The sequence below is a fragment of the Podarcis raffonei genome, chromosome 3 (genome assembly GCF_027172205.1).
Source record: "Podarcis raffonei isolate rPodRaf1 chromosome 3, rPodRaf1.pri, whole genome shotgun sequence".
NCBI classification, from domain to species: domain Eukaryota; kingdom Metazoa; phylum Chordata; class Lepidosauria; order Squamata; family Lacertidae; genus Podarcis; species Podarcis raffonei.
In genome coordinates, this window is record NC_070604.1 from 122,755,266 (window position 1) to 122,782,303 (window position 27,038).

A 27,038-nucleotide genomic window follows, 5' to 3' on the forward strand; every position below is an offset into this window, starting at 1 on the left:
TGTAATCAACAAATTACACTAGAAGGACTACAAGAAGTTTCGTAAGGAGAAATATATGAAACGTTGCAACGTAGACAAAGAATAGAGATACCAGTTATGATATTTAACTGTAATAGGAAAAGTAAGAAATGTATACTAAGAGATTAGATTGGAAAATTTTCAGACAGGATTGGTGGAAGTCAAAAAATTGTATAAGATGTAAAAGTATGTTTAATTACTGTTGGAAATGATATGTTAAAAAATTAATAAAAATTTATATATATAAAAGTAAATGCAGCAAATGAATAAATAAAATGTTACACAAAAAGTAAATAACTTGCCTAACTTTTGCGCACTTAAAAAATGATAGTGATGCTTTCATTTACTTCCCTGATTTCCATTTCTGCCCTCTAACAAACATGAGAATTGTGGGAATTTCCAGAACCGTTTTGCAGGTGGTATCACACACCAGTGAAATTAGCGAAGATTTATAAGTTGAAGGATAAAAGATGCTGGAAATGTAGAGAGTTAGAAGGTGACCTCTACCATATGTGGTGGTCGTGTTGCAAAGTGAGAGGCTTTTGGGAATTGGTTTATAATGAACTTAAAAAAATCTTGAAATATACATTTCCCAAAAAGCCAGAAGCTTTTTTGTTAGGAATGGTCGGTAAAGAAATTAAAAAAGAAGACAAGATCTTGTTTCTATATGCTACGACAGCTGCAAGAATTATGTTAGCACAAAATTGGAAATTAGAAGTAATACCCAACATAAGTGATTGGCAGGTTAAAATGATAAATTATGCTGAGCTTGATAGAATATCAGGAAGATTAAGGGACCAAGATGAACAGAAATTTCATGATAATTGGAAGAAATATTTAATGTATATGGAATCTAAATCTCAGGTGACACTGGCGGGGTTGAAATAACTCTAACAGCGGGAAAGGCCTATGTAAAAGAGTTAAAAAGTACGCGACTATATAATTTATTCGATACTTACCAAAGGAGTGGAGGGAAGTCCAAGGCTCAGTTGAGACTAACTCAGTTATGTATTTTATTTATGATTTGTGAAGTGGATATAATTTGTATAAGGTATGCGGTGGATTTTTTGTTTATGTTTTTCCTGGATATATGTGCAAATATGAAAAAAAAATTATAAAAGTAAAACAAACAAACATGAGAATCGTGGGAATTTCCAGAACCGTTTTGCCTTTTTTAACAGATCTCTGCAACATCCCAAAACCCGGAGTCTGTAAGGAGCTTTTTTAAAAAAGAAGAAAAAAAAGAAGAAAACCCAGCTGACTTTCAAGAGTTTTTAAATCTCCAGCCCAGTGTTGCTAAGTGACTTGCAATTGAGATGGAAATCCTCGCCCTACAAGAGAGACTGGCGACGGTTCAGATGCAACTCCTGATGAGAAAAAGAGAAGAAGCTATTTGCCAGAGTACAGGCTGCATCCCAAAAAGCTGTCGCAGAAGCTCTCTCGGCCCATTTGATCAATGCAAAGTTCTGCATTTGGTATTCCGGGGAAATGGCTTTTTGCCTGCGGGGGAAATTCTTCATTTAAGTACAGAGGCAGGGAGGTGGGCTGAAATGGCTACAGAAGGGACCTTGAAATAGGGAGAGTTTGTGTTTTTCAGTCCTGGGGGGGGGGCGGTGAGGGGACAGACAAGAGGGGCTCTCCAGGGAGCTGCTGAACAAAATAATTCGGAGGTGAGGAATGGCCTGTTCCTACTTTATCTTTTTAAAAGGAACAGGTTTTAAGTGAAGTTTGGAAAACCACACTTGGGGGAGAGAAAGTTCAGGGGAGATAACAATAATTCAATAAATGCAAAATTGTTAGACCATAGCAGTCTAAAGGGATGGGGGCAATGAGATGCTCAGAACATCATCATCATCATTAATAATAATTTATTATTTATACCCCACCCATCTGGCTGGGTTTCCCCAGCCACTCTGGGCGGCTTCCAACAGGATATTAAAATACAGTAATGTGTCAAACATTAAAAGCTTCCCTGAACAGGGCTGCCTTCAGGTGTCTTCTAAAAGTCTGGTAGTTGTTCTTCTCTTTGACATCTGGTGGGAGGGTGTTCCACAGGGAGGGCGCCACCACCGAGAAGGCCCTCTGCCTGGTTCCCTGTAACTTGGCTTCTCGCAGGGAGGGAACTGCCAGAAGGCTCTTCGATTTGTGGGCATCAAGAGTGCAGGAAGATTTGGGACAGATAAAAGGAAGGGTGTCAGCGCTGCCCAAGGTCCCAGCTCACACAAGACCAACGCTGCTTCCTTCTTTAGTATAAAAGTCTTTATTGAAGTTCAGTTTCACTTCCACACTCGCAGCGTGCAACGCTACGTCTGTACCTTAGACCAGCAAAGCTCCATCTGAATCTCCTCCCCCCTGACACCAGTTTAAGATTCTAGCCTTACTCCACCTCTTCCTCTGTTCCTTCCTTCTCTGGGTCCGCCTGCTAGTCGGAGTCTCACTCTTCCTAGACTCCTCTGACGCTGAGTCCCCTGACTCTTCCCCCTCCCTCCTTCGGGCTTTTGGACCTGGCTCCCAATCCGGGTTTTCTGCTGTCCCGCGCTCCTCCACATTTGAACTTGGCGCGCGCGCCGAGCCTCCCACTTTCCTTCTGACCGTTACACTTGTGTCACTGCTCCCTCCTCCGGGGAGGCTAGCTGGACCCGGCCTTCCCTCCGTTTCCCCACTTTCCGATGGGGGCATGGTTATCCCTGACTCATCTTCTCTCCCCGCTGGAGGAGAGGCTGGTCCTGACTCATGTGACTCTTCCCCCCCACTGTGCTCTGGTGGGGGAACTGGTCCTGATCCTCCGCTGCTCCCTTGGGAGTCCCCGCTGGTCCCTTGTTTCTGGAGCGTCCCCCCTGGGACCCCCCTTGTCCTTACCATAGGCGTCCCCTTCTGGGAATCTTCTGATTCGCTGGAGAAGCTCATGGAATCTCTCGGGTCACTGTCATATTCCCCTACGCTCCCCTCGGATTCCTCTCCTCCGCTCTCTATTTGCTCTCTCCCCTGTGCTTCTGCTCCTGAGCCTCTGACAAAGGGCATCATAAAATCTTAGAGTCCCACCCTCAGCAATGCAGGAATCTCAGCTAAAGCATCCATGACAGCACATGAAAGCACACAGTCATGTTGTAAAAAAAACCCAAACTGCTCCTTTTCCCTTATGGGGTACCCAAGAACACATATACAGTCCTTTTGTAAGTTCCCTATTGGTAGGAGAAAAATAACAGAGGCCAACCAGAGAATATTGAGAAGCAAAGCAGTTAGTAAGCCTTATCTTTACTAAACTGTTGCAACAGGATTCCCCCTTCACAAGCAGGGGCAGGAGCGACCCTGAACACTGGCACGCAAGCCCTTATATAGACATTTTAAAGTGCCCACCCTGGAGCACAAGACCACCCCTCAATACATCATACATATATCACAGAAGGAGGCGGTCTACAATAGAAAACTGTCTGGCAGGAAACCTGTTGATGGGTTTGCCTGGCTGTCAATGGGTTTAACTGGATAGCCTGACCATTCTTTTGTGATGATAAATACTTAATTCCTGAGTCCAGGTCACAGCCTCGCCCTGTTGTTGTTGAGTCCTTTAGTCGTGTCCGACTCTTTGTGACCCCCTGGACCAGAGCACGCCAGGCACTCCTGTCTTCCACTGCCTCCCCCAGTTTGGTCAAACTCATGCTGGTCGCTTCGAGAACACTGTCCCACTATCTCGTCCTCTGTCGTCCCCTTCTCCTTGCGCCCTCCATCTTTCCCAACATCAGGGTCTTTTCCAGGGAGTCTTCTCTTCTCATGAGGTGGCCAAAGTCTTGGAGCCTCAGCTTCAGGATCTGTCCTTCCAGTGAGCACTCAGGGCTGATTTCCTTCAGAATGGAGAGGTTGGATCTTCTTGCAGTCCATCGGACTCTCAAGAGTCTCCTCCAGCACCAGAATTCAAAAGCATCCATTCTTCAGTGATCAGCCTTCTTTATGGTCCAGCTCTCACTTCCATACATCACTACTGGGAAAACCAGAGCTTTAACTATACAGACCTTTGACGGCACGGTGATGTCTCTGCTTTTTAAGATCCTGTCTACATTTGTCATTGCTTTTCTCCCAAGAAGCAGACGTCTTTGAATTTCATGACTGCTGTCCCCATCTGCAGTGATCATGGAGCCCAAGAAAGTAAAATCTCTCACTGCCTCCATTTCTTCCCCTTCTAATTGCCAAGAGGTGATTGGCCCAGTGGCCATGATCTTAGGTTTTTTGTTGTTGTCTTTGTCCGCGGAGTTTTCTTGGCAGGGATACTGGAGTGGCTTGCCTGTTCCTCCTCCAGGTGGATCACATTTGGTCAAAACTCTCCACTATGACCTGTCCATCTTGGGTGGCCCTGCACAGCATGGCTCATAGCTTCTCTGAGTTATTCAAGCCCCTTCACCACCTAGATGGCTTTAAAAGAGGATTGGAGAAATTCATGGAGGAGGAGAGGGCTCTCGATGGCTGCTATGAGTGTTGGCTCGTCTCTGCCTCTGCAGATGGAGGCAGTGATGCTTCTCAGCTGCTGGAAATGGCAGAAGATGGGAGAGGGCTCTTGTGTTTGGGTCCTGCTTGTGGGTTTCCCCAAAATGAGGCACCTTGCTGGCCACTGTGGGAATGGGATGCTGGACTGATCCAGCAGCTAAGCTCTCCTAATGTTCTGATGTTCCACTCCTGATGTTTCCTGCCACTGGCTTTCAGCAGCACCACTGAACCATGTGCCCCACTTTGAACAGCTTGGGAGAAAAGCAGACATATAAATGTAATAAAACAATAAATCCTGCCCCCCTTTCTGCAGCAGTTTTGTCTGTGGTGCATCCGCACAACATGAAAGTTCGAAGTTAGAATTTCCTCCTCTTCTAAACTTTATTGTTAGTGACAAGGCTGTATATTGTCTCCCTGCTTATTTAACTTATATGCAGAATTCATCATGCGAAAGGCTGGGCTGGATGAATCCCAAGTTGGAATTAAGATCGCCGGAAGAAATATCAACAACCTCATATATGCAGATGACACAACCTTGATGGCAGAAAGTGAGGAGGAATTAAAGAACCTTTTAATGAGGGTGAAAGAGGAGAGTGCAAAATATGGTCTGAAGCTCAACATCAAAAAAACTAAGATCATGTCCACTGGGCCCATCACCTCCTGGCAAATAAAAGGAGAAGAAATGGAGGCAGTGAGAGATTTTACTTTCTTGGGCTCCATGATCACTGCAGATGGTGACAGCAGTCACAAAATTAAAAGAACAAGAGGTGGAAGGTGCCATACAGAATATGCAACTGGGCAAGTCTCCAGGACCGGATGGAATAACTGCAAAATATTACAGAACTTTGAAGGACTGTGTAATTCAACCATTGAAGGAGGTTTGCAATGAAATTATGGAGGGGGGGAAAGCGCCTGAGTCGTGGAAGGAAGCTTATATTACACTTATACCGAAAAGTGAGTCTGAAAAGACACAACTTAAGAATTACCGACCCATATCCCTGTTGAATGTGGATTACAAAATTTTTGCTGACATATTGGCCAAAAGGTTAAAAAAAGTATTAGTGGAACAGATACATAAAGACCAAGCTGGCTTTCTCCCGGGTAGACACTTGTCTGATAACACAAGGAATATTATTAATATTTTGGAGAAGTTACAAGTGAACCTTAACACTAAAGCAGTATTAATTTTTGTTGATGCAGAGAAGGCCTTTGACAATATTTCTTGGAGTTTTATGAAGAAAAATCTTCAGGGGATGGGGGTCGGTCAAGGGTTTGAAAACGGTATAAGTGCAATTTACTCAGAACAAAAAGCTAAATTAATAGTTAATAATGTGGTGACAGAGGAATTTAAGATAGAGAAAGGGACACGACAAGGCTGCCCAATTTCCCCACTGCTTTTTATTTCAGTCCTGGAGGTTTTGCTAAACATGATTAGAAGGGACGGTTTGATCAAAGGAATACAGGTCGGAGCTAAACAATACAAATTGAAGGCATTTGCAGATGATTTGGTATTGACGGTACAGGAGCCAGAATCTAGTGTTAAAAGAGCTTTAGAATTGATCCAAGAATTTGGTCATGTGGCAGGATTTAAGTTGAACAAGTCAAAAACTAAAGTCCTTGAGAAAAATCTAACACCGATAGAGAAAGAAAGGTTTCAGAAGGAGACAGGGTTAACATTGGTAAAGAAAGTAAAATATTTAGGAGTTAATATGACTGCTAAAAACTTGAACTTATTTAAAGATAATTATGAGAAATGTTGGTCAGAAGTGAAAAAAGATCTAGAAATATGGTCAAATTTGAAGCTTTCCTTGTTAGGCCGAATTGCTGCTATAAAGATGAATGTATTGCCAAGAATTGTGTTTTTGTTTCAATCATTACAGATTTTGGACAAAATGGACTGTTTCAAGAAGTGGCAGAAAGATATCTCTAGATTTGTCTGGCAGGGCAAGAAGCCCAGAATAAAATTTAAAATATTAACTGATGCAAAGGAAAGAGGTGGATTTGCCCTGCCAGACTTTAAACTTTATTATGAATCAGCAGCATTCTGCTGGTTGAAAGAATGGCTGCTTCTTGAGAACACTGACATTTTGGATTTGGAAGGTTTTAATAATGTTTTTGGGTGGCATGCATATTTGTGGTATGACAAGGTTAAAGCTCATAAAGCATTTAAGAATCATATTGTCAGAAAAGCATTTTTTAATGTCTGGATAAGATACAAAGATTTACTTGAGAATAAAACCCCAAGGTGGTTGTCACCAATGGAAGCAAAGGCTCAGAAAAAGCTCAATATGGAGGCCAAATGGCCAAAATATTGGGAAATTTTGGAACAGGATGGAGATAAATTGAAATTGCAGAGTTTTGACAAATTAAAAGATAAAGTGCGAGACTGGCTTCATTACTATCAAATAAGGGAGGCTTATAATTTGGACAAAAAAATCGGCTTCCAGGTGGAGAAATCAAAATTGGAAACAGAATTGTTAGAGCCAAAAACAAAGATACTTTCGAGAATGTATTACTTGCTGTTGAAATGGAATACCCAAGATGAAACGGTCAAATCTGCTATGATTAAATGGGCACAGGATGTTGGATATAACATTATGTTTGCTGACTGGGAATGGTTGTGGACCACTGGCAAGCTAGCAAAAATCTACCATTTGCCCAATAACAGATGTTGGAAATGTAAAGAGTCAGAAGGTACATTCTTTCACCTGTGGTGGACGTGCCCAAGGATAAAGGCTTTCTGGGAAATGATATATAATGAAATGAAAAAGGTATTTAAATATACCTTCTTGAAGAAACCAGAGGCCTTTCTTCTGGGCATAGTCAGCCAATAGGTGTTAAAGAATGATAGAACTTTCTTTATGTATGCTACAACAGCAGCAAGAATACTCGTGGCAAAATATTGGAAGACACAAGATTTACCCACCCTGGAAGAATGGCAGATGAAAGTGATGGACTATATGGAATTGGCGGAAATGACTGGCAGAATCCGTGACCAGGGAGAAGAGCTGGTGGAAGAAGATTGGAAGAAATTTAAAGACTACTTACAGAAATACTGTAAAATTAATGAATGTTAAAATGATGTTGGACTGGACCTAAGTGGACTTAGTAATAAGATCAGTAAGAGTATGTAAAAATGGTTTGATAATTGGTTAAGGTATAAAGATGTAAATTTGTTGAAAAATTGAGTTAAATGTTATTAAGAAAAAGGGGTAAGGATTTGCTGAACTAATGATGTGATTGGGAATACAAAAAAGGGAGGTGTGAGGAGGTCAAAGAAACAAGCTAATGAGAATTCTGAAAAATGTGGAAAATTGATTTGGTTTTTAATTATTTTTCTTTTTGTGTTGTTATGTGTTTGAGTTCTTTATTGTTGTATTTTTTTGTAATTCTTTTCTGTATGTTTTTCTTTCTGTTATGACTTTTTTTGTTCTGTTTTTAAAACTTTAATAAATATCTTTAAAATAAATAAATAAAAGACGCCGGCTTCTTGGGAGAAAAACAATGACAAACCTAGAGAGCATCTTAAAAAGCAGAGACATCACCTTGCCAACAAAGGTCTGTATAGTTAAAGCTATGATTTTCCCAGTAGTGATGTATGGAAGTGAGACATGGACCATAAAGAAGGCTGATCGCCGAAGAATGAATGCTTTTGAATTCTGGTGCTGGAGGAGACTCTTGAGGGTCCCATGGACTGCAAGAAGATCAAACCTCTCCATTCTGAAGGAAATCAGCCCTGAGTGCTCACTGGAAGGACAGATCCTGAAGCTGAGGCTCCAATGCTTTGGCCACCTCATGAGAAGAGAAGACTCCCTGGAAAAGACCCAGGTGTTGGGAAAGATGGAGGGCACAAGGAGAAGGGGATGACAAAGGACGAGATAGTGGGAGAGTGTTCTCGAAGCTACAAACATGAGTCTGACCAAACTGCGGGAGGCAGTGGAAGACAGAAGTGCCTGGTGTGCTCTGGTCCAGGGGGTCACGAAGTCGGACACAACTAAACGACTAAACAACAACAACAACATTAATAAAAGCCATGCAGTTATTTAAATGACTCCTGCTGTTTCTTCCTCCTCCAAAGGCTTCAACCAGCTGACACTCCATACGCAGATTGAGGATTTAAATTTATACCTGCCCTGTGGAAAACACACCCTCTAATTTTCAGAGCAGGCACTGTTTGGCCCATTACCGTGCCAAGATTCGGCAACGAAAAAAGCAGGCTCATTAAGATGCGGCTGTTTCCCTCTCCGAAAACATTGCAAAGCATCTTCCTTGCTTTTGTACTGAACCTCCCTCCCTAATTAGGCTGCGTCGCAGAAGCCGGCTATTTTCAGTGTCGCCTTTTGACACTCGCGAGCCGTGTCAACAAACACAAATAGATGGCTGGCTTTGGGTTCCTTGTTTTTTTTAATAAATAGAATCATAGAATGGCAGAGTTGGAAGGGACCCAAAATGTTCATCTAGTCTAACCTCCTGCATTGCAGGAATCTCAGCTAAAGAATCTCCAATGGAGAGTCAGTCAACCTCTGTTTAACAACCTCCTATGACGGAGCCTAGGACTTGCTGATCAGAAGGTCGGTGGTTCGAATCCCCGTGACGGGGTGAGCTCCCGTTGCTCGGTCCCTGCTCCTGCCAACCTAGCAGTTCGAAAGCACGTCAAAGTGCAAGTAGTTCAATAGGTACCACTCCGGTGGGAAGGTAAACAGCGTTTCCATGCGCTGCTCTGGTTCACCAGAAGCGGCTTAGTCATGCTGGCCACATGACCCGAAAGCTATACGCCGGCTCCCTCGGCCAGTAAAGCGAGATGAGTGCCGCAACCCCAGAGTTGACCACGACCGGACCTAATGGTCAGGGGTCCCTTTACCTTTACCTATGACGGACAGTCTGAGGATGTCTGTTCTGCTGTCAAACAGCTCTTGCCCTCAGAATGTTCTTCCTGATGTTTAGTTGGAATAATAATAATAATAATAATAATAATAATAATAATAATAATAATAATTATTTATTATTTATATCCTGCCCATCTGGGATATATTCCATCCACTTTTGTGCTTGGTTCCTGCTCACAGATTTGCACAGGCATATGTGTGGCCATGGTGAGAACAGAATGTTGGTCCAGATGGGATATTGGCTTCATCCAGTGTGGTGTAGTGGTTAAGAGCGGTGGACTCGTAATCTGGTGAACTGGGTTCGCGTCTCCGCTCCTCCACATGCAGCTGCTGGGTGACCTTGGGCCAGTCCCACTTCTCTGAAGTCTCTCAGCCCCACTCACCTCACAGAGTGTTTGTTGTGGGGCAGGAAGGGAAAGGAGAATGTGAGCCGCTTTGAGACTCCTTCGGGTAGTGATAAAGCCGGATATCAAATCCAAACTCTTCTTCTTCTCTTCTTGTGTTCTTGTGACATCTGGTCCAGAGTTTGCAGCACCTGCAGTTGCTTCCATGTTGCTCAGTCCTGTGCAGATTCACATTTCTATTACAGTGGTACCTTGGTTCTCAAACTTAATCCGTTCCGGAAGTCCGTTCCAAAACCAAAGTGTTCCAAAACCAAGGCGCGCTTTCCCATAGAAAGTAATGCAAAATGGATTAATCTGTTCCAGACTACTAAAAACAACCCCTAAAACAGCAATTTAACATGAATTTTACTGTCTAACAAGACCATTGATCCATAAAATGAAAGCAATAAATAAGACAGCATTGTAGGTGATAAAAATTAAAGTTATTATTATTTCTTACCAGCACTAATGATAATCATTGTTTGAATGGGGGGCTTTTATCCATTTCTGCAGTCACACAACCAATCAATCAGTAGCTGAACTGGGTTCCACACAGTCACAAAAACAAATTAATCGAAAAAGCCTCAGAAACAAAAACGCAAAATAAATAGCAAAAAGAAAAGCACCAAACTTAATCCGTCCCGGAAGTCCGTTTGCCTTCTGAAAGGTTCAAAAACCAAGGCGCAGCTTCTGATTGGTGCAGGCGCCCCAGAAACAATAGCTGACAACCGCATCAGATGTTCAGCTTCCAAAAAACATTTGAAAACCAGAACACTTACCGTACTTCCGGGTTTTCGGTGTTTGGGAACCAAGGCGTTTGAGAACCAAGGTGCCACTGTATATGCGGACCCTGCCAATGACCCCCTCACCTAGAGCAACCCTGGGCCAAGTAATTATTTCAACTTGTAAAAGCAAGAAAAGAGCTGCAGCCTTTAATTGCTTGTCTATTAATGTTGAGAAAGATGGAGGGCACAAGGAGAAGGGGACGAGAGAGGACGAGATGGTTGGACAGTGTTCTCGAAGCTACCGGCATGAGTTTGACCAAACTGCGGGAGGCAGTGGAAGACAGGAGGGCCTGGTGTGCTCTGGTCCAGGGGGTCACGAAGAGGCGGACACGACTAAACGACTAAACAACAAGAAGTAAATAGTATACAATTTAGTTTATTCGGCTGTCAGTGATCTAATGCTTTCTCCTACTGCACAGGAAAGTGGATCCATCTGAGGTCATTGTATAACAATAACAACAACAACAACAACAACAACAACAACAACAACAACAACAACAACAACAATTTATTATTTGTACCCTGCCCATCTGGCTGGGTCTCCCCAGCCACCCTGGGTGGCTTCCAACAAAGATTAAAAATACATTAAAAAGAGATATCGTATCATTGTAGAGACATTGTAGAGATGTCATATCATAGAAAGGACCCTGAGGGCTAACCTCTTCTTTAAAACATCCAAGGAAGAAGAAGTCCACCACCGAGGGCGTCCCTGGGCCTAATCTTGCAAGCTCTTCTCAAGTTCTTATGTAACAGGATGCTGGGCTAGAGATCTGCCATGGACCTGATCCAGGAGGCTCTCATGTCCTTATCTCTCCTTCTGTGCTCCCAGAAACCTCCAGAAGCCGCAAGGCAAAGGCAGTGGTAAGCGGCACAGTTAAATCTGCCAGCTCCTCAAGAGCTCCTTGGGATTATCTGCGCATCTGAGCGAACGCAGTGGCACTCTCCTGATAGCGCAGCGCAGGGATCCTGACAAGGCTGTTGGTTGCCAAATGGCACCATGTCGAACATTGCTTGCCGGATCTCGCACGGAGCTCTTTGCAAGGCAGCCCTTGAGGAGAGAGAATTAATCATCCCAGCAATGTTCAGCATCCCTGCGTGCCATCATTTCTCTCCCTGACAGCCACGTCTCTTAGCGGTGGCCAAAAACATGCCAGTGATCCTTATTTAGAAATTCAGCGGCAAGCACTGGGCTGGAAAGCAGCGAGCTTAAAGGCTTCTGAACTGTGCAACAAAAGCAAACTCTCTTTTGTGTCGGTTGCTTTGCAAATACAAGGTGACATTCCTCTCTCTCTCTCTGCAAAAAGCAGAACAATTGCAGCCCTCTCTCTCCCCTCGGCCCTGCCTCCAAATTAAGGTGCTATTTCTGCCAGCAATGTTTTCGGGTGCTACAGATGCTTAGCGAATGTCTCACACCCCCATGACGACCTCAGATGGACCCACACTTCTGTGCTATCAGAGACAGCATCAAATATCTCTAGGCTGCATCAACAGTACGGCAGTCACATGAAGTGACATAAAACTACCGCTCTATTCTGCCTTGGTCAGACCCCACCTGGAGTCCTGTGTCCACCACAATTTAAGAAGGATATTGGCAAGTGTGCAGAGATGAGCAGCTAGGGTGATCAGGGGTCTGGAAACCAAGCCTGATGAGGAACAGTTGAAGGAGCTGGGGATGTTTAGCCTGGGAAAGAGGAGACTGAGAGAAGATAATGAGAGCCATCTTCAAGTATCTGCCCCATGGAAGAGGGGACAAGCTTGTTTTCTCCTGCTCTGAAGAGTAGGATCCAAAATAATGGCTTCAAGTTACAATAAAGGTAAAGGGACCCCTGACCATTAGGTCCAGTTATGGCCGACTCTGGGGTTGCAGCGCTCATCTCGCTTTATTGGCCAAGGGAGCCGGCATACAGCTTCCGGGTCATGTGGCCAGCAGGAATAAGCCGCTTCTGGCGAACCAGAGCAGTGCACAGAAACGCCGTTTACCTTCCCGCCGGAGTGGTACCTATTTATCTACTTGCACTTTGACGTGCTTTTGAACTGCTAGGTTGGCAGGAGCTGGGACCGAGCAACGGGAGCTCACCCCATCGCGGGGATTCGAACCGCCTACCTTCTGATCGGCAAACCCTAGGCTCTGTGGTTTAACCCTCAGCGCCACCCGCGTCCCTAAGTTACAATAAAAGTGATCCCAAATAACACCAGGAAGAACTTTCTGATGGCTAGAGCTGTTCAACAGTGGAACTCCCCCTGGACTCTGGTGGTGGACTCTCCTTCCTTGGAAGTGTTTAAGACAGGGGTCAGCAAACTTTTTCAGCAGGGGGCCGGTCCACCATCCCTCAGACCATGTGGGTGGGCTGGATTATATTTTGAAAAAAAATAATGAACGAATTCCTATGCCCCACAAATAACCCAGAGGTGCATTTTAAATAAAAGCACACATTCTACTCATGTGAAAACACGCTGATTCCCGGACCATCCACAGGTCGGATTGAGAAGGCGATTGGGCTGGATCTGGCCCCTGGCCTTCGTTTGCCTACCCCTGGCCTAAAGCAGGGATCAGCAAACTTTTTCAGTAGGGGGCCGGGTCCACTGTCCCTCAGACTATGTGGTGGGCCGGACTATATTTTGAAGGGAAAAAATGAACGAATTCCTATGCCCCACAAATAACCGAGAGGTGCATTTTAAATAAAAGGACACATTATTTGTTGTTTAGTCCTTTAGTCGTGTCCGCCTCTTCGTGACCCCCTGGACCAGAGCACGCCAGGCACTCCTGTCTTCCACTGCCTCCCGCAGTTTGGTCAAACTCATGCTGGTAGACCCCACAAATAACCCAGAGATGCATTTTTAAATAAAATGACACATTCTACTCATGTAAAAATACACTGATTCCTGGACCGACCGCAGGCCGGAATGAGAAGGCGATTGGGCCACATCTGGCCCGCGGCCCTTAGGTTGCCTACGCCTGATTTAAGCAGAGGTTGGAGGGGCCTCTCTCATGGCTGCTTTAGCTGAGATTCCTGCAGTGCAGAGGGTTGGACTAGATGATCCTTGGGGTCCCTTCCTACTTTAAAATTCTTTGGCCCAGCTAGTCCAGCGTCCTGTTCTCACAGCAGCCAGCTAGATGCCTCAATAGGAAACCCGCAAGCAGGACTCAAACACAAGAGCAACTCTCACCTCCTGAGGTTTCCAGCAATTGGGGTTCAGAACCATCGCTGCCTCTATGAATCTGTCTAATCCTCTTATGTTCTAACATTCTTGGTTCTTAAGTGCCATCAAGACATAGCAATGGTGTTTCTGAAGGTCTGTGTGTGTGTTTGTGTGTGCATGGGGGGGCGGCTTTAAATTGTCCCTTTGCACCAGCTATCCTAAATATCCTAAATATCACCCCAGCCCTGTGATATTTTCAGAGGAGCGGGATCGCATTTCCCAGTGGCGAGGAGTGCACTTCAACAAACGCCGAGCGCCTCCTCCTGCGTCCTCCTATGCAAATAGCGTTAATTAAATGTGCAAAAAAATGTAAACATGCTCGCTGTAATCCAAATTGACAGTGTGGCTAAATATATTTATTTCCCGGGTTTTAATTAAACCCCGCAGTGCCTGAATCTTTAAACATGACTTGCATAGGCTCTGGTGAAACAGGCCTGAGTTGTGGATCAGGAGGCGCAATGAGCACTCGCTGCCTGAGTGGCCGTCTCAGCTATTGTCTTGCAGGGGAGAGTCTTGCCTTAAATGCAGAGATATTATTTTGCCAACAAAGGTCCATATAGTTAAAGCTATGGTTTTCCCAGTAGTGATGTATGGAAGTGAGAGCTGGACCATAAATAATAATAATAATAATAATAATTTATTATTTGTACCCCGCCCATCTGGCTGGGCTTCCCCAGCCACTCTGGGCGGCTTCCAAAAAAATATTAAAATCCTCTAATACATGAAACATGAAAAGCTTCCCTAAATATGGCTGCCTTCAGATGTCTTCTAAAAGTCTGGTAGTTGTTGTTCTCTTTGACATCTGGTGGGAGGGCGTTCCACAGGGAGGGCGCCACTACCGAGAAGGCCCTCTGCCTGGTTCCCTGTAACTTGGCTTCTCGCAGTGAGGGAACCGCCAGAAGGCCCTCGGCACTGGACCACAGTGTCCGGGCAGAACGATGGGGGTGGAGACGCTCCTTTAGGTATACTGGGCCGAGGCCATTTAGGGCTTTAAAGCCCTAATCGCCGAAGAATTGATGCTTTTGTACTATGATGCTGGAGGAGACTCTTGAGAGTCCCCTGGACTGCAAGAAGATCAAACCTCTCCATTCTGAAGGAAATCAGCCCAGAGTGCTCACTGGAAGGACAGATCCTGAAGCTGAGGCTCCAATACTTTGGCCACCTCAGGAGAAGAGAAGACTCCCTGGAAAAGACCCTGATGTTGGGAAAGATGGAGGGCACAAGGAGAAGGAGACGGCAGAGGACAAGATGGTGGGACAGTGTTCTCAAAGCTACCAGCATGAGTTTGACCAAACTGCGGGAGGCAGTGGAAGACAGGAGTGCCTGGCATGCTCTGGTCCAGGGGGTCACAAAGAGGCGGACACAACTAAAGGACTAAACAACAACAACATTATTTTGGGGGGCGGGAGGGAGAGTGTTGCATCCTAGCGGAGGTTCACCTGCATTTCCTGATGCTGCAGAAGAGTTTCTGGAGACTTTGCTTTCCTTGCCTGGCTTGTCTTGTTGAATCAGATCCCTTGCCTAAGATGTCCTTTTTGGGCTAGAACCCCATGGGACTGGGACAGAACAACCACCACCTACTGCATTGCAAGGGGTGGACTAGAAACTTCAGCTGGTGCAAAATTCAGCAGCCAGATTGCTCACCGGAGCAAGACAGTTTGAGCATATGACACAGATCCTGGTTCAACTGCACTGGCTACCAATTAGTTTCCAGGCCCAATTCAAAGTGATGGTTTTGACCTATAAAGCCTTAAATGGCTCAGGACTGCAAGACCTCAAGGACCGCCTCTTCCCGTATGAACCTACCCAGACCCTGAGATCATCTTCTGAGGCCCTTCTTTGTGTGCCTCCTCTGCAAGAAGTCCGGAAGATGGCAACACGAGAACGGGGCCTTCTCTGCAGTGGCTCCCCGTCTGTGGAATGCTCTCCCCAGGGAACATCGCCTGGCACCTTCATTATGCACCTTTAGGCGCCAGGCAAAAATGTTCCTTTTTAACCAGGCCTTTGATTGATTTGATTGACATCCTATACCTTTTTAAAATGCGGCTCTTTTTGCGCGCGCGCGTGTGTGTGTTATTGGGTTATTGTTTTTATTTTGATTTTATATATTGTGATCTTTTCTGTGAACTGACCTGAGACCTCCAGGTATAGGGCGGTATATAAATTTAAATAGACAGATGGTAGATGATAGATAGATAGATAGATAGATAGATAGATAGATAGATAGATAGATATAGATAGATGATAGATAGAGATAGATGATAGATAGATAGATAGATAGATAGATAGATAGATAGATAGATAGATGATAGATAGATAGATAGATGATAGATAGATAGATAGATGATAGATAGATAGATAGATAGATAGATAGATAGATAGATGATAGATAGATAGATAGATAGATAGATAGATAGATACTCCCGTTTTCTTCTCTATTGCACATCCCATAGTCCTGCCGGTGGCAGCAACTCCTGGCTACTGCTGGGCCCCTTCTTGTTTTTTACCCATCACACTTCAGAGGAAAGAAAGGAAGCATTGGCCTCACTGCACTCTTTTCAGCACCCTAACCCATGAGAAGTCCAGAGGGTGGCAACACGAGAGCAGGGCCTTCTCTGCAGTGGCTCCCTGTCTGTAGAATGCTCTTCCCAGGGACGTTCGCCTGGTGCCTTCATTATGCGCCTTTAGGTGCCAGGCAAAAACGTTCCTTTTTGAACCAGGCCTTTGGTTGACTGATCAACATCCTATACCCTTGGACTGGTGACTGGGAGCGGCCGCCGGGACCACATAACACCTGTCTTGAAAGACCTACACTGGCTCCCAGTACGTTTCCGGGCACAATTCAAAGTGTTGGTGTTGACCTTTAAAGCCCTAAATGGCCTCGGTCCTGTATACCTGAAGGAGTGTCTCCACCCCCATCGTTCAGCCCGGACACTGAGGTCCAGCGCCGAGGGCCTTCTGGCGGTTCCCTCCCTGTGAGAAGCCAAATTACAGGGAACCAGGCAGAGGGCCTTCTCGGTGGTGGCACCCACCCTGTGGAACGCCCTCCCACCAGATGTTAAGGAAAGAAACAACTACCAGACTTTTAGAAGACATCTGAATGCAGCCCTGTACAGTGGTACCTCGGGTTACATACCCTTCAGGTTACAGACTCCGCTAACCCAGAAATAGTACCTCGGGTTAAGAACTTTGCTTCAGGATGAGAACAGAAATCGTGCTCTGGTGGCGCAGCAGCAGCAGGAGGCCCCATTAGCTAAAGTGGTGCTTCAGGTTAAGTACAGTTTCAGGTTAAGAACGGACCTCCGGATTGAATTAAGTACTTAACCCGAGGTACCACTGTATTGGGAAGTTTTTAATGTTTGATGTTTTATTGTGCTTTTAATATTCTGTTGGGAGCTGCCCAGAATGGTGGGATAACCCAGCCAGATGGACGGGGTATAAATTATTATTATTATTATTATTATTATTATTATTATTATTATTATGTCTGCAACTATCAGTTTAGAAAAAATCTGCATTTAAATCTGCATTCTGAAAGCTTTCTTTGAATTTTATTTTTCTGACACGTTTCTAGGTATATTTTCCTAGTACACCTTTCAGAGCTTATTTTGATATGCTTAAACGTCCGAGGAGTGCATTGCAACACAGAGAGAATCCACGAGGAGGACAGTTTTTAGCAGGGCAAATGAATGGAAAGGTTTGCATAGCAGACCTGCCCCATCCCCAAATTGCCTTCTGGGGCTGCTCTGTGCACTGAGGAGAAAGTAATGAAGTGAGAGTTCGTTAAGAAGAAGGCACAGGCTCCTTCTGATTTGTGCAGTCACCCCAGGATGGCTGGGAGCTTCAAGTTAATTAAAAGTGTTGGATTTTTGAAGGAAGTTGGGGTTTGCACATGAGCGCTTGGGTTGGGAGGCAGCAAGTGAAAAGAAGGCTTTGCAACCAATGCAAATATTGCATAATGTCTGGGAACCAATAATAATAATATTATAATAATTTATTATTTGTACCCTACCCATCTGGCTGGGTTTCCCCAGCCCCTCTATGTAGCTTCCAACAAAGATTAAAAATACATTTAAATGTCACACATTAAAAACTTCCCTGAACAGGGCTGCCTTCAGACGTCTTCTAAATGTCAGGTAATTGTTTATTTCCTTGACATCTGATTTGATATCCCGCTTTATCACTACCCGAAGGAGTCTCAAAGTGGCTAACAACCTCCTTTTCCCTTCCTCCCCAACAACAAACCCTCTGTGAGGTGAGTGGGGCTGAGAGACTTCAGAGAAGTGTGACTGGCCCAAGGTCACCCAGCAGCTGCAGGTGGAGGAGCGGGGAAGCGAACCCGGTTCACCAGATTACGAGTCTACCGCTCTTAACCACTACACACACACTGGACAGGTCACACTCATCTTGCTGATAGGCTTACCTTCAGCTGGGGCCAGGTGGAGACCTGATCTGAAGTGAGTTTCTCCTGTCTATAGTCCTTTCCTTGAGGGCAGTCACTGCAGAAAGCATCATAGATTCTGAAAGCGAAGCGAAAGGGCAGGCCGTTGGCTGGGCTGGGCTTGCACCATCAAGGCTCCTTAAGAAAATACCTTGGTTCTCAAAAAACTTGGAACCCAAACACTGCAAACCCAGAAGTAAGTGTTCCGTGTTCCGGTTTGTGAACTTTTTTAAAATAATAATAATAATAATAATAATAATAATAATAATAATTTATTATTTCTACCCCACCCATCTGGCTGGGTTTCCCCAGCCACTCTGGGCGGCTTCCAACAGAATATTAAAATACAATAGTCTATTAAACATTAAAAACTTCCCTAAACAGAGCTGCCTTCAGATGTCTACTAAAAGTCTGGTAGTTGGTTTTCTCTTTGATATCTGGTGCTCCATTTTGAGTGTCACACTTCCAATTTGAGTGCTACACTTCTGCTTTGAGTGTTATGCTGTTTGTTTCTGCTATTTATTTTGCGTTTTTGTTTTTGCGGCTCTTTTTTTGTTTTGTTTTTGTGACTGTGTGGAACCCAGTTCTGCTACTGATTGATTGATTGATGGTGTGACTGCAGTACATTGTTTATTGCCTTCATTTTATGGATCAATGGTCTCATTAGATAGTAAAATTCATGTTGCATTGCTGTTTTAGGGGTTGTTTTTAAATGGAAAGGATTAATCCATTGTGCATTACTTTCTATGGGAAAGCACGCCTCGGTTTTGGAACACTTTGGTTTTTAACGGACTTCCAGAACGGATTAAGTTTGAGAACCAAGGTACCACTGTACCATAATAGCTTAAGAAGGGTCTGTTGGATCAGGCCAGTCGCCCATCTAATATAGCATCCTTTTCTCACAGTGGCCCAGCCAGATGCCTCTGGGAAGCCCACTTTTTAGGAGGACTCAAATAACACTTGTAATGTAACAAGGACTTTGGATATAATGGACAATCAAATAATTGGAGTGACATATAAAAAAGGACAAGTACTGAACCCATGGAGTGGTGGAGGGAAGTCAAAAGATTCAAGAGAATCTTGTGTGTCTGTTTTTATTTGTGATTTGGAATGTAAACATTAATTTGTAAAACAAAATAAAAATTAATATTTTTAAAAAAGGAAATTGTAGCTCTGCAAGGGGAATAAGGGTCGCGGGTGGCGCTGTGGGTTAAACCACAGAGCCTAGGACTTGCCGATGAGAAGGTCGGTGGTTCGAATCCCTGTGACGGGGTGAGCTCCCGTTGCTCGGTCCCTGCTCCTGCCAACCTAGCAGTTTGAAAGCACGTCAAAGTGCAAATAGATAAATAGGTACCGCTCCAGCGGGAAGGTAAACGGCGTTTCCGTGCGCTGCTCTGGTTCGCCAGAAGCAGCTTAGTCATGCTGTGGAGATGTACACCAGCTCCCTTGGCCAATAAAGTGAGATGATCGCTGCAACCCCAGAGTCGGCCACGACTGGACCTAATGGTCAGGGGTCCCTTTACCTTTTTAACAACTCTCAGTACCCTTAACAAACTACAATTCTCGGGATTCTTTGGGGAAAGTCATCACTGTTTAAATGTATGGGGTGAACTCAAGATGCCTGTACATAAATAGCAGGACCGGAGAGCAGCTAGGAGCCAAAATAGAGATGCACCTACCGTAGGATCTCCCCCTTGGTAAGAAATGTCAGCACCTGCAGGAGAGATAATGCAACACCATGAACCATATATTGGACTTTTTATTAGGAATTGTACAGGAGGTGCAGAGATACTGAAGGAGCAGAAAATACTGTTTATGTCTTTACATGAGCACCCAGCAAGAACATAAGAAGGTATCAAGAGAACATCCCTCAATAGGAAACCCAAAAGCAGGATTCGAGCATAAGAGCACCCTCCCCTTCAGTGATTTCTAGCTACAGGTATTTAGAAGCAGCTTCCTCCTCCTCCTCCTCCTCCTCCTCCTCCTCTTCTTCTTCTTCTTCATCTTCTTCTTCCTCCTTTTCGGCAATCACTCATAGCCCAGTAAGATTGTCTTTGTTATGTACTGAAGTTCTCACCCTGGGCCAGCAGGGGGATACTGTAGATAGTTATGCAAATGAAGGATCGAAAGTAAAGTTCAGTGATTGGATAGTTTTAGAAAGTTGTTACAGTAACATTGTAGTGGAGCTCTATATAAGCAGGCTGACTGAATCCTTTAGTTCAGTTCTGTTCTGGCCTGTGAATAAACAAGAGCTGTTTGAAGAATCGATGTGTCGTCTGAAATGTTCACCCACAACTTAACAGTCTTCCATAATAATAATAATAAAATAATAATAAAATTTTATTTATATCCCGCCCTCCCCAGCCAAAGCCGGGCTCAGAGCGGCTAACAACAATAAAAGTAACACAGCATTCTAAAATTAATTCATTCTAAAATCAATTCAAAATCAAATTCATGGCAACCATTGGGCTGGAGTTCTGTGAGGATCACCAAAGGAGGGGGTCAGGCTGTGCCTTGGCCAAAGGCCTGGTGGAACAGCTCCGTCTTGCAGGACCTGTGGAAAGATGTCAAGTACTGCAGGGCCCTAGTCTCTTGGGACAGAGCGTTCCACCAGATCGGGGCCACAGCTGAAAAAAGCCCTGGCTCTGGTTGAGGCCAGCCTAACCTCCCTGTGGCCTGGGATCTCCAAGATGTTGTTATTTGTGGACCGTAAGGTCCTCCGTGGGGCATACCAGGAGAGGTGGTCCCGTAGGTACGAGGGTCCTAGGCCAGTTTTAACAATGAGAGTTGTTTATAGCTATAAACCAAATGAAAAACAACCAAGCCAGCGGACTTAATGGGATACCTGCCGAAGTCTTCAGAGTGGGTGGGATTTCAAAGCATTGCTGCCTTCAGCTGTGGATCCAGAGCTTAGGCATCCTGGCTAGTAGTCATCTCCACCCCCATCGTTCTGCCTGGACACTAAGGTCCAGCTCCGAAGGCTTTCTGGTGGTTCCCTCACTATGAGTAGCAAAGCTACAGGGAACCAGGCAGAGGGCCTTCTCGGTGGTGGCGCCCACTCTGTGGAACACCCTCCCATCAGATGTCAAGGAAATAAACTTTTAGGAGACATCTGAAGGTATAGGGAAGTTTTTAATGTTTGTTGGTTTATTGTGTTTTTAATATTCTGTTGGGAGCTGCCCAGGGTGGCTGGGGAAACCCAGCCAGGTGGGAGTGGTATAAATATTTTTAGTATCATTAGTATTAGTATTATTACCACCTAGGTTGGTGGTCATCCCTGCCTTCAGTGGCAGCGAGTTCCATCGTTTAACTCCACATGCCATGAATAAGTCCTTCCTTTTACAGTCATACCTTGGAAGTCAAACGGAATCCGTTCCGAAAGCCCATTCGACTATCAAAACGTTTGGAAAGCAAAGCGCGGCTTCTGATTGGCTGCAGGAACCTCCTGCAGCCAATCAGAAGCCCTGTCGGACGTTCGGGTTCCAAAGAACGTTCGCAAACCGGAACAGACATTTCCGGGTTTGCAGCGTTCGGGAGCCAAGGTACAACTGTATCTGTCCTGAATTTTTCAACATTCAGCTTCATTGAGTGTCTACAAGTTCCAAGTGTTATGGGAGAATTTTTTATCTATCCACTCCCTCCATGCCATGCCTAATTTTATGAACTTCTATCATGTCTCCTTCTTACTCGCCTTTTCTCTAAAGTCTCAAATGCTGCAATCTTTCTTCATTCAAGAATCATGAATATCTAGTGGGAAAAAATTTCTCAATGGTTGCAGAGCTGAGATAAAATGCAATGTTTAAAACTCCAGAATTGAGTCATGGCTTGCATCAACCAAAATGACAATAACTGCATTACCCTGCTGTGGTTTTTGGAATTGTTTTAAATTTGGACTAAGATGGCTTACCTTTGCTTTTAATATTTTTAAGGCTGCTATGTCCTGGTGGGAGTTTTTTCAGTGTTAAAGAATGAAGAAGGAAACAGTGCTTTCTTTCCAACTCTGAGTGATAGCTTTGGTTTACTGACCAGTACATCAATTCACACTTCCTTGAATATCTCAGAAGGGAGCCTACATTGAAGTTTTCACAGCCTGCAAGCTTAATTACACGCAGGCAATGAATTAACCAATTAAGGCAGCTGAATAATCAGCTAAGGTGATTAATGGGTGGAAACTACCTCATTCCCCACCCCCAAGACAAATGTGAGACTAATTTAGGGGCTTTTGTGAGATCAATACTCCCGTACATTTTTCAGGGGAGTTAAAATAGAATCATTGAACTGTGGAGGAACCCACGGGATCATCTAGTCCAGCCCGCTGCAATGCAGGAATCTCAACTAAAGCACTCACAATACTTTTGAGACCTGTAGATATTGCTTGGGGGGACTTGAAGGGTCTCTATTGAAGAGTGAGCGAAAAGTCAGGTGGCGCAAGGTAGCGCACACATCTTCCGCGAGGTGTCAAGGAAAGCAAGAAAACATCCATGTTGCTGTTGCCATGGGGACGGCAGTCAGCTGTCCCCATAAATCAGACATTTATGGACCACCACCATAGCTGTCAACCGTCCCTTATTTGGCAGGAAACTCCCTTATCCCAGCGCTGTGTCCCGCTGCTGTCCCTTATTGATGATGTCTCTTAAATTTTCCGGGTTTCAAAGGAAGCAGCTCCTCTCCCTCCCTCCCTGCCGGCCAGGGAGGCTTCAACTGTGTTGCTTGGCTGCGTTGCTCACCCAATAAGGAATCTAAGAACGACTGGGGGGTGGAGCTTGCATGCCTTGTCAAATCGGCCGCCTTGCCTGGGGACTCTCCTTTGCTCAGCGCTTCCCAGCAGAGAGGTGACGGTGGTTTTCCTTGCTGCATCCCCTTTGCCGGGTTGCTGCGCTGTGGGAACCACCGCTTGAGGCTTCGTTTGGCTGCTGGCTGGGCTTTCTGCCTTTGGCTCGGAGGGGCTCAGAAGTTGAATATACCTGTGCCCCTTGGAAAATCCCTTATTTTGGCTGCTGATTCCTTATTTTTGAAGCTGCTGGTCCCTTATTTTCAAATCTGTAAGCTGACAGCTATGACCACCACTCACTCCCATCCGATCACAGTCTCTAACCACTATGCCACACCACTGATGGGAGTGATGGTCCCAAATGTCTGGAGGGCACCAGCTTGGGGAAGGTTGCTCAAAGGCCGGGATGTGACCCACACTCACAGACAGGACCTATCCTGCCTGTTTCAGCCATCTTCATCACAGGTCAGTGGGGTTTCGCATCAGCCAGACATAGGGTGCGATCCTTTGCTTTTGGCCAGGATCGTGGCTGGCATAAGCAGTGTGGCATAGTGGTTAGAGACCTGGGAGACTGGGGTGCAAGTCCCCATTCAACAAGGAAGCTCATGGGGCCAGTCACTGCCTCTCTTGTCCTCACAGAGTCATTGTGAGGATAAACCGGAGAGGAAGGGAGCCATGTATATAAATATGATAGCGGAACAAATATAACAACGCAGACCATAAGAGTGTTGTTTTGCTTCACAGACGACACCGTATATCTGTCTGGGACAAGTGACGATATTAAATAATAATAATAATAATAATAATAATAATAATAATAATAATAATAATTTTTTATTTATACCCCGCCCTTCCAGGTTCAAAAACCAGGCTCAGGGCGGCTAACAACAAATTTAAAACACTTAGTTATAAAAGCAGCATAAAATACAGTATAAAAACATGAATAACAATAAAATTCAAAATTCAAAAATCAATTAGATAATCCCCGGGGCTAGCTGGCTGAATTGGTCCTACTTGGGCCAGCGAGGAGACCAGGGGAGAATTAGCTGTGGGGTCTCAGAGTGGGTGATCTTCATAAAAAGGGGAGGGGAAGGGAAGGGAAGGGAAGGGAAATAAAAGATCAGGCTGAATTCAAATTAAAGGCCAGGTGGAATAGCTCTGTCTTACAGGCCCTGTGGAAGGAGGTTAAATCATGCAGGGCCCTGGTCTCCTGGGACAGAGCATTCCACCAGGTCGGAGCCATCACTGAGAAGGCCCTGGCCGTGATGGCGGATATTCTGACTTCCTTAGGGCCCGGGACCTCTAAACTATGGTTATTCATGGACCTTACGGTCCTCTGTGGTACAGACCAGGAGAGGCGGTCCCGTAAATATGAGGAACCTCTCAACTATGGTTATTCATGGACCTTAAGGTCCTCTGTGGGGCAGACCAGGAGAGGCGGTTCCGTAGATACGAGGGCCCTAAGCCACCAACAGGAGGGTTTGGGGATTGTCTGTCCCTCTGCTCACCTGATATTCTTCCAGATCCTTTTTCTTCATGGAGTGACTTAAACACTGACCCATTCTCCTGCCCGGAATGTCAACCCCGGGGAGCAGAATGGAATGAGGGACCCAGTAACCACTGGTGACAGAATGCGCACCATGGATCCAGGCCTGCTTCTGTCATAGGTGCCAATCGACTCTTCCCATAAAATGGGCGTAGGGACACCCCCTTGGCTTCAGAGAGCTGGAGGCTTGTGGGATCTCTCCTCTTGTTTTCATTGTAATGACCTGCATGCTTTCATAAGATGTGTGTGGGTTTAATTTTAAAAATATGATTAACAGCTATGTTTTTGGCTGTTTCTGTTTTAGATGTAAGCCACTTTGCGTCTTTGATGAAGGGAAAAGGTAGGATTATCAATATTATTATTATCAGTGGGGGGGTTTTCAGGGGGTACTCAAAGGTTCGTGATACTGGCACGTCTTTTGTTTTGTTGTTAATAAGTGTGGCACGTACTGTAACAACTTCATGGTGAATAAGGTAAAGGTAAAGGGACCCCTGCCCGTTCAGGCCAGTCTTGCCAGACTCTGGGGTTGTGCGCTCATCTCACTTAAGAGGCCGGAAGCCAGCGCTGTCCGCAGACACTTCCGGGTCACGTGGCCAGCGTGACAAGCTGCATCTGGCGAGCCAGCGCAGCACACGGAATGCCATTTACCTTCCCGCTAGTAAGCGGTCCCTATTTATCTACTTGCACCCGGGGGTGCTTTCGAACTGCTAGGTTGGCAGGCGCTGGGACTGAGCGACGGGAGCGCACCCCGCCGCGGGGATTCGAACCGCCGACCATGCGATCGGCAAGTCCTAGGCGCTGAGGTTTAACCCACAGCGCCACCCATGTCCCAGGTTCATGGTGAGTACCGGCACCTATTTTTCTAGAAAAAAGCCATTATTATTATTATTATTATTATTATTATTATTATTATTATTATCTACTATAACCTTGAGGGACAATTGGGAAAGGGTGTGATGGACTCTCTTTCATTGGAGGTTTTTAAGCAGCAGTTTAGTGGCCACCTGTCAGGGTCTCTTTAGCTGTGATACCTGCATTGCAGGGGGTTGGACTAGATGACCCTCGAGGTCCCTTCCATCGCTACAATTCTATGATTCTAAATGGTTTATATTTTAAATAGAATGAATGAATAGCCCATCTTCCTGTTCTACCTGCTGGCAACCAGTTGCCCGCACTGATAGAGAAGACGTTTGATTCAGTCTGCATTCAAAGATGAAATTTGAGCTTTCGGAACCAAAACGCCATCCACTGGGGTTCCCATTCATCTGAATTTTGCAATGCAGTTCAACCAACGTCTACAAAAATGCATACATTAGGAAGCTGCGTTCATTAAAAAAAAAACCGATTATATGAATGAAAGCAGCTAATATTGAAATGAAAGCAGGAGAAGAGAAGACTCCCTGGAAAAGACCCTGATGTTGGGAAAGATGGAGGGCACAAGGAGAAAGGGACGACAGAGGACGAGATGGTGGGACAGTGTTCTCGAAGCTACCAGCATGAGTTTGACCAAATGAGGAAGGCAGTGGAAGACAGGAGTGCCTGGCGTGCTCTGGTCCAGGGTGTCACGAAGAGTTGGACACCACTAAACGACTAGACAACAAACTACAAGTTCCTGGTTCCTGCTTCGTCCATCCTGACTGCAGCCAAGTTGCCAATTGCTTTCGTGAACTCTGTGTTTACTCTGCTAGGTCTGGCTAAGGTCCTGCAACTAGCCAGAAAGTTGCAAAACACCAATAGGTTATGCCAATACATGTGACTCTTAATCTCAGGGTTGCGAGTTCAAGACCCGCATTGGACAAAAAATTCCTGCATTGCATTGGGTTGGACTAGATGGCCCTCCCAACTCTACAATTCTATGAAACTGTGGAGGGCATTGCTTAGCCATCATGGCCCCCTCCTCTATGCATTTCTCTAAGCCTCTTTCAAAGCCATCTGGGTTGGTGCCTGTCATGTCCATGGGGATCCCAAAATCAAGACACAGAAGGAACCGCGGTCCTTTGCTCCTTGTCCTTCCAGTGTCTTCAAAATCTTAGCTTGACACCGAAAATGCGCCACGAGGTTTTGTACGTAGCAACTGCCACTTGTGCCAAGGGGAGGGAGGGGCGACTGGAGGAGCCTGTTCCCCAGAGCCGCGCCACACTTTAAATTCAATGCCTTGCGGAATATCCACTACCCTTGGAAGCCTGGCATCAGCCAATTTCGCAAGCATGCGTTTGATCCAAAGGCATGAAAAACCGACTCAAAAAGGGCTTAACGAAGAAACTAACGGCAATGCCCCATGCTGGGTGCACGTCCTTGCTTTTAAGTGAAATTTCATCTGTTGTTTGGTAGCAGAAGCCGTGGGTGGAAGTCGGTTCCTGGCGGGGGGGGGGGGGGATGGAGAGAGAATTTGGATTGACACAAGGAAGCTTGCTGTGCAGAGGAAATCCAGGACCGCAGTTCCAAGTTTTTCCATCAGTAAAACATAAACAAACAAATGTAATGTTACACACCTCCCCAATTTTGAGGCAGTGAGGGAATCCAGGGATTTC

The 27,038-nt window shown here is 45.2% G+C and overlaps 1 protein-coding gene across 1 annotated transcript in view; it reads right to left on the reverse strand.

Moving 5' to 3' along the window:
• The window catches only part of CIB4 (calcium and integrin binding family member 4), a 43,082-nt gene extending 18,515 nt beyond the window's left edge, over positions 1-24,567 (reverse strand). Inside the window, exons 1-3 of the mRNA XM_053383848.1 lie at positions 24,470-24,567; positions 19,870-19,904; positions 18,173-18,269 (exon numbers count right to left, since the gene is read on the reverse strand). Of these exons, the coding sequence (XP_053239823.1) occupies positions 18,173-18,269; positions 19,870-19,904; positions 24,470-24,523 (186 nt within the window). The 5' untranslated portion in view covers positions 24,524-24,567. The remainder of the gene's footprint in view (positions 1-18,172; positions 18,270-19,869; positions 19,905-24,469) is intronic.
• Positions 24,568-27,038: the final 2,471 nt, after the last annotated feature.